Source organism: Coregonus clupeaformis, chromosome 29 (assembly GCF_020615455.1).
Source record: "Coregonus clupeaformis isolate EN_2021a chromosome 29, ASM2061545v1, whole genome shotgun sequence".
NCBI lineage: Eukaryota > Metazoa > Chordata > Actinopteri > Salmoniformes > Salmonidae > Coregonus > Coregonus clupeaformis.
The window spans coordinates 19,961,273-19,968,770 of record NC_059220.1 but is presented as its reverse complement, the minus strand read 5'-3'; the positions used below and the strand labels follow the sequence as shown (position 1 = coordinate 19,968,770).

Sequence of the window (7,498 nt, the reverse complement as noted above, 5' to 3'; positions counted from 1 at the left end):
AGTTGTACTACTATGGCTGACCCTGTAAAGCAACACATTTCACTGCACCTATCCAGTGTATGTGACAATAAACATTATTTTATTTTATTTTTTATTTTGTGCCACACCTTTAAATATACCAAATGTGTGTACAACACAGTAACAATTTCCACTAAACTACATATTTACTAACAACAGAAATGCCATGGCACAGTACCCTCACCCATGGCTAAAACAGATCATATGATGGAATTAAAAGAGTGATGAATAGAGACAACCGTATCCACAATGATCTTAATCATACAAAATCTACAAAAACAGAAGAACCCATTAATTAACTTAATTGTTAACAAACTATGTAATACTAAATAAAGTGTTACCTGATGGACTTGATATGGCAAAATGTAAAGCACTTAACATTATGTATTTGGGTCCTTTGATCTGCATCAGAGAAGAATGCTACATTGCTTATAAAATTAAAACAACAGGAAATCACCTACTTGATAAAGTCATTAAATACATCTGTAAATACAAAACATCAATCTATGATAGATATGGGTGATATTAAATATTGACATACAGTACATTCCTGCAAGCTTCACTCACACTTTGTGTCCAATCACTGCCCTCTGTCACAGTGTCTTTGAGCCTGTGAGTCATTACAAAAGCTACGATAGGAACAGTGAACCTTCATCCATCCCTGAATTAATGGTGAGTCTAGCCGTGTACTGTAGGGACCTGCAGGATCAACACTCATGTGTGTATCTGTGTTCACTGTGTGTGATTATTTCTAACTTATTCATTTATCCAATAAACATAAAGAAAAGCTCAAACGTGAACATGTACAGTATGTAAGATATGAAGGGCATGGTGAGGGTTAATTATGGAACAAAAACAGGAAATTGGTGTCTGTGCATTCAAATACAGGAGTCTTCAATACAGGGTTATAATAAGGATTTGGTCACTAGTTTTCGTGTTGATTGAATCATGGCAGTTGTTTTCTTTGAGGTTCATTAATCAGAACCTCAAATAGAAGTTAGAGAAAGCATCAGAGGTTTCTTTACTTATATAAATATAAAATCCTTACACCACTTTAAAGTTAACGTTAACCTCTTTTACAAGTATAAACTCTCAAACAAATTACATAATTTACCTGCCTATCTTCTTGTAATGAATGCACCTGCAATAGAAAGCAACCATACTGACTCCAGTGCGTGCCACGGCTCCATTTAGCCAAACTCAAAGACATAAAAAGCACACAGATCATCAGTCATGGGCCGGCAGTGTAAAGTGAGTCCTGTCTCTTTGCAAAGTAAATATTTAGTATTCATTTGGACGGAACCATGTCCTTTGTGACTGGTTCTCTGTTCAGGTAGGTGGCCCAGTAGACCAGGTTGAAACCACCGAAGAGCACGGGGAACATAATCCGGGACATACGGTCGATTTTGCTGACGCTGTTGAAAGTCTTCTTGTTCTGCTCTGGCTTGACCTCTGGCTTGGCCTTGTTGGGGTCAGAGGTGGCACTCTTGGAGATGGTGGGCAGACCACTTTGGTCCTTGGTGATGTTCGGGGCATAGTTTGCCACGGCAACGGCATAGGCGTTGTTCTTCTTCATGGCGGACACCTCCTTCTTCTGCTGGAGGAGAGAAATAACATACACATTAGAGACTTTGGGGGTGTTTGCAAGAAAATGAGAGCCACTACATGCAGGAGGTGATACTCTGAGACAGTGTTATGACGGCTTCCTGAACCTTCAAGTGTTTGATTGTTACTAGATCATTGTGTTTGTTTTCTCAGTACCTCGCACACAGCTAAGAGCTCACCTCAACAAGGTGCCAGACAGGGACTAAAGATCAAAAGTACAACACTTCATGTCTACTTGACTTGAGAGGCAATACCTCACAATGGGATTTTAATGTCATTCTGAGACACTGTAATAATCCATCTGATATGAAAATGGAGCACATCTGTTGTACAGTAGCCTATAGCTACTTCACAGTTATTATGATTCGGCCTTAATCATTTGTGATGTATTACCATAAAAAAAGTGTCTAATCTGTTAAATTGCCTGTTAAACCTTATGGGTTTAATTTGAATATCAATTTGGATTGCAATGTACAGTAACTGAGGTCCTCAAGGAGTGTGAATCTCTTTGAAGTCTCTCATGACCATTCTAATTGGCCCCACTTGTCAAATATGTATTATGGCAGGATATATGTATGGCTACAACTAGCACAGATAGTAATAGTTAAAACTAAAAGCACAGCCATCACTTTCAATGTCACACACATTTCTATGATTATGTGAGCTGTGGAGAGAAAGTGTAATTATCAGAAAAAGAATGAGCTGAAATCAGAATTCAGAACTTAGAACCACTTACGGAATGTGAATGTTGGTGTCACATAATTCTCTGGCTTAACTGTATCAACCGTCTCCTCCTTGAGAGATCACAGATCCTTTCTGCCTTTCTCCTCTGCTTTTGAAGGACCCACACACAGCTCCTCATCTCCTTTTATCTTCCATTCTTTCATCCCTCCCTCTCTTTTAATAAGGTAACGCTTTAGATGTAATATCTCAACATGGATATTCAATGAGGCGAACACTTCTGAGTACTAGACAGCTTTCTTTGAGTATAATTCATCTATTTCTATGCTTCATTTCTTTGCATTTCCTTTACATTTACATTTCATCTGTACATTAACCGAATGTATGATATTGTTCAAATTTGTATTTGTCTTAACAGCTGTTGTTCACTTGTTCTACACATGCCTCTTATCACATCACCAAATGGAAACTGCTGTTAGTGAGTACAGTAAAGTGATACAGATGCAGTGTTACTCAAGTGCAGGATTGCATGTGACACTCAATTTAATGAACAGCTCCAAGCGCAATACGTGACTGTCAGTGGTCAGTGTGGTTGCCATGGTTACCTTGACGTTGACCACACTTTTGCCATCCCAGGCCCAGCCTCTTTTGGTGAAGTAGTTGACGGTAGCAAACTCGATGAGGGCAGAGAACACGAAGGCGTAGCACACCGCGATGAACCAATCCATGGCCGTGGCGTAGGCCACCTTCGGCAGAGAGTTACGGGCACTAATACTGAGAGTCGTCATAGTGAGCACAGTGGTCACACCTGTGTAATTACAGGACAAGAAAACAAAAAGACAACAGTTCTTAGAAAATGTAGATCACAAGCTGATCAAAAATTTTGACAGTAAATGTATTTAAGTGAGTCACAATAGTGATTCCATCTACGGTAAGAGAAGAGTACTGTCGTTTATTCCATGTTCACTTGTTTTTCCATGTGTAAAATAATGGTATTTCCATCCACATTGAAAATAGCTTATTCTTGTGGATGATTCTGTGGTATCTTCAGAGAGAAAACATACATTTAGATTACTGCATTGCAGGAGAAGGAGAAAGAACAAACAAACCTGGAAAACATATTTTATTGACAATCTACACATTGTGTACTCTAGACACTGTTATGCTTTTGCAGCAGACACACACATATAAATAGACAAAGAGAGTTATCAGTCATTTCTTCCTTCAAACCTCTGACTAAGATGACATTGATAGTGAAAGAATGGGGGTGATTTTTTTCCACATGGCTGCTGACGGATATGTTTTTTTTCTATTTTTTCATTCCATTTGAGGGAACATGAAACTACATCAAACAACATCAAGCAGGCTAACGGGGTAAAATAACAATCCCCCGATTGCGAGGATCAAACGGCCTGTGGGGATGTGTTTCGGAGGCTGGAAGTGGTGCCTGCATTAATAATTTAACCAGGACAATACCACAAAGTCAGACATCATAGAACAGAGACAACAAGGAACAAAGTTCTAAAAGGAACACTATCTTAGATGGCCTTTGCTTTAAGTCTTATCTAGCCATTCATAACACCTAAACGACATGATACATGTCATTATGTTACCTATTATTTTCTGATTGAGCTGACACACGCAGCGTTTACAGTTAATGCAGTCTCAGCGAACACGGGAACATTGCCTTTAAATTTGAATTGCGCTGTAGCGCGGATCTTCAGCGCTACGGATTGAATCGAGCCCTTCATGTTACATTGTATTTGTGAGATATTTGATAGGCATAAGTCAAACAACATTTGCAGGAAATTGTTTTGTTTTAGCCACAATTGTTTATGTAATTCATTCCTAGCTACCACAGGGGGAGACAAGTTACAGAGTGTGCATTTAAAGCATATTCATAACAACTTCATGACAAATGTTCATTCTTTTTCGGTGTAGAATGGGAAGGCAGGGGAAGGAAGACGTGTACCAAATCACAATGAAGAGAATAAGAAATCACCCACAGTTCTTTGACCCCTCAGAAATGGCTGGATTTACCAGTGAGTATCTGAATATTAAATCTTTAATAACCTTGCATGAATAGCTAGACTGTCTCAATGAGTGATTCATGAGGATTATCACTGAACATGTTCAGAATAGTAATCAATGTGTTCGATGCACTGGAAAACTTAGGGAGAATTGTGAACAAGTTAAAAGAATAGACTGAAAATCCTGTAGGTCTTGAATTTGTATGGTGAGTTGACCCCAAAATGTCAACAATAAAAAAAGACCAAGCTCATAATATAGAATATTCAAAGGAAAACAAATCTCTTCCATTAATGGATAGACTATCTCTTAAAATTGCAGAAACTGTTCTACAATAATTTAAACCAACAGGACCTGACCGTTGAGGAGCACTCGTGACCTGACCACTAAAGAGCAGAGACTACAGTGGAAGAATACGTTTTACTTGACTACATAGGCAAACGTGTTCTGCCTGACTGAAGACAAAAGCTTGTGGCAGTAATTGCTATCTGCTGTGAGCAAATAATTGTGTTTGAAAGCGACGATTTGAAGTGCTCACCAAAGACAGTTCTGGCGGGTACAGACTCTCGGTTGAGCCAGAAGGAGACCTGGGAGAGGATGACAGTCATGATGCAAGGCAGGTAGGTCTGGATCACAAAGTAGCCAATCTTCCTCTTCAGGTGGAAGTGGGCCGTCATGACAGTGTATTCACCTGCAGAGAGGGAATGAGTAGAAAACACACAGATGAAAATGTGTGTGATAATTGTATCTTTTTACACAAGTGGTTCAAGAGATTGTTGTCTCTGCTTGGTGTCTCTGCTCAGATCCAGTAGTGGCTACTGGTCTAGACTAGGGTTGAATGGCGGGAACCTGGTTTCCGAGATTTACCGGGATTTACCGCCCAGCACCACTCCCTTTTCCCGCGATAAATAACTGCGAGAAACCGGTAAATTATAATAAATTATTTATATGAACAGCATGATGTGAAATGGAACTGTTAAATTACATGCGATGTCTAAATCTGGCTTCTCTATGGCCTCTGCATGATGAATCATCAACGCTCAGGGTGGGGACATACAGCCCATCTCAGATTGGAGCACAGTTCACAATGGTAACCTTTTTTATTGTAACAGGTAGGCCTATATTTGCTGCAGCATAGTCTATAATATAAAGACCCAACGCGCGATTAATTTACCCATATCCATCTGGCTTTCAGGGGTCAGCTTATTTTTAAATTGTATTATTTATTTTTTGCAGCTGCATAGTTTTAAAATAGACTATAAATTGCTTTAAATCAGTGCACGCGTGAGCACTCACTCATAGTCTTTCTCTCTCTCCATCAATTCCATTCAAATTGCATCCAAAATAGATAATCCTGTTCTAGATTGATATATACAGTGGGGGAAAAAAGTATTTAGTCAGCCACCAATTGTGCAAGTTCTCCCATTTAAAAAGATGAGAGAGGCCAAGAAAAATCCAGAAAATCACATTGTAGGATTTTTAATGAATTTATTTGCAAATTATGGTGGAAAATAAGTATTTGGTCACCTACAAACAAGCAAGATTTCTGGCTCTCACAGACCTGTAACTTCTTCTTTAAGAGGCTCCTCTGTCCTCCACTCGTTACCTGTATTAATGGCACCTGTTTGAACTTGTTATCAGTATACAAGTCACCTGTCCACAACCTCAAACAGTCACACTCCAAACTCCACTATGGCCATGACCAAAGAGCTGTCAAAGGACACCAGAAACAAAATTGTAGACCTGCACCAGGCTGGGAAGACTGAATCTGTAATAGGTAAGCAGCTTGGTTTGAAGAAATCAACTGTGGGAGCAATTATTAGGAAATGGAAGACATACAAGACCACTGATAATCTCCCTCGATCTGGGGCTCCACGCAAGATCTCACCCCGTGGGGTCAAAATGATCACAAGAACGGTGAGCAAAAATCCCAGAACCACACGGGGGGACCTAGTGAATGACCTGCAGAGAGCTGGGACCAAAGTAACAAAGCCTACCATCAGTAACACACTACGCCGCCAGGGACTCAAATCCTGCAGTGCCAGACGTGTCCCCCTGCTTAAGCCAGTCCAGGCCCGTCTGAAGTTTGCTAGAGTGCATTTGGATGATCCAGAAGAGAATTGGGAGAATGTCATATGGTCAGATGAAACCAAAATAGAACTTTTTGGTAAAAACTCAACTCGTCGTGTTTGGAGGACAAAGAATTCTGAGTTGCATCCAAAGAACACCATACCTACTGTGAAGCATGGGGGTGGAAACATCATGCTTTGGGGCTGTTTTTATGCAAAGGGACCAGGACGACTGATCCGTGTAAAGGAAAGAATGAATGGGGCCATGTATCGTGAGATTTTGAGTGAAAACCTCCTTCCATCAGCAAGGGCATTGAAGATGAAACGTGGCTGGGTCTTTCAGCATGACAATGATCCAAAACACACCGCCCGGGCAACGAAGGAGTAGCTTCGTAAGAAGCATTTCAAGGTCCTGGAGTGGCCTAGCCAGTCTCCAGATCTCAACCCCATAGAAAATCTTTGGAGGGAGTTGAAAGTCCGTGTTGCCCAGCGACAGCCCCAAAACATCACTGCTCTAGAGGAGATCTGCATGGAGGAATGGGCCAAAATACCAGCAACAGTGTGTGAAAACCTTGTGAAGACTTACAGAAAACGTTTGACCTGTCTCATTGCCAACAAAGGGTATATAACAAAGTATTGAGAAACTTTTGTTATTGACCAAATACTTATTTTCCACCATAATTTGCAAATAAATTCATTAAAAATGTGATTTTCTGGAAAAAAAATTCTCATTTTGTCTGTCATAGTTGACGTGTACCTATGATGAAAAGTACAGGCCTCTCTCATCTTTTTAAGTGAGAGAACTTGCACAATTGGTGGCTGACTAAATACTTTTATATATAGATGTCCTAGCCTACCTCTTTCAGGTAATACATTCAATGCAGTATTAGCCTTAGCTCATTAATGATGGGTTATGCATAATAAGCTTCTGACTTATAGCCTCTGTCTCTTTCAGAATACGCACACACATGCGCCGCTGGCCTCTCCTTAAAAAAAACACTGCTTAGCTCTTGGCGTCCCATGCAGGAAAAAATAGACTAGAATAGCTTGCTGGATTATTTTTAATTTTTGGCATTTCTTATACCAATAGATTATTC

General features: G+C 40.0%; 1 protein-coding gene across 5 annotated transcripts in view; it reads right to left on the bottom strand.

Moving 5' to 3' along the window:
- Positions 1-741: 741 nt before the first annotated feature.
- LOC121544798 (gamma-aminobutyric acid receptor subunit alpha-2) overlaps positions 742-7,498 on the bottom strand; it is a 29,873-nt gene continuing 23,116 nt past the window's right edge. For 4 of the 5 annotated variants that reach the window (XM_041854955.2, XM_041854953.2, XM_041854954.2 and 1 more), the window contains exons 8-10: positions 4,871-5,023; positions 2,910-3,112; positions 742-1,615 (exon numbers count right to left, since the gene is read on the bottom strand). In XM_041854955.2, the coding sequence (XP_041710889.2) occupies positions 1,307-1,615; positions 2,910-3,112; positions 4,871-5,023 (665 nt within the window). In that variant the 3' untranslated portion in view covers positions 742-1,306. The remainder of the gene's footprint in view (positions 1,616-2,909; positions 3,113-4,870; positions 5,024-7,498) is intronic. The other variant, XM_041854952.2, reaches the window with a different exon arrangement.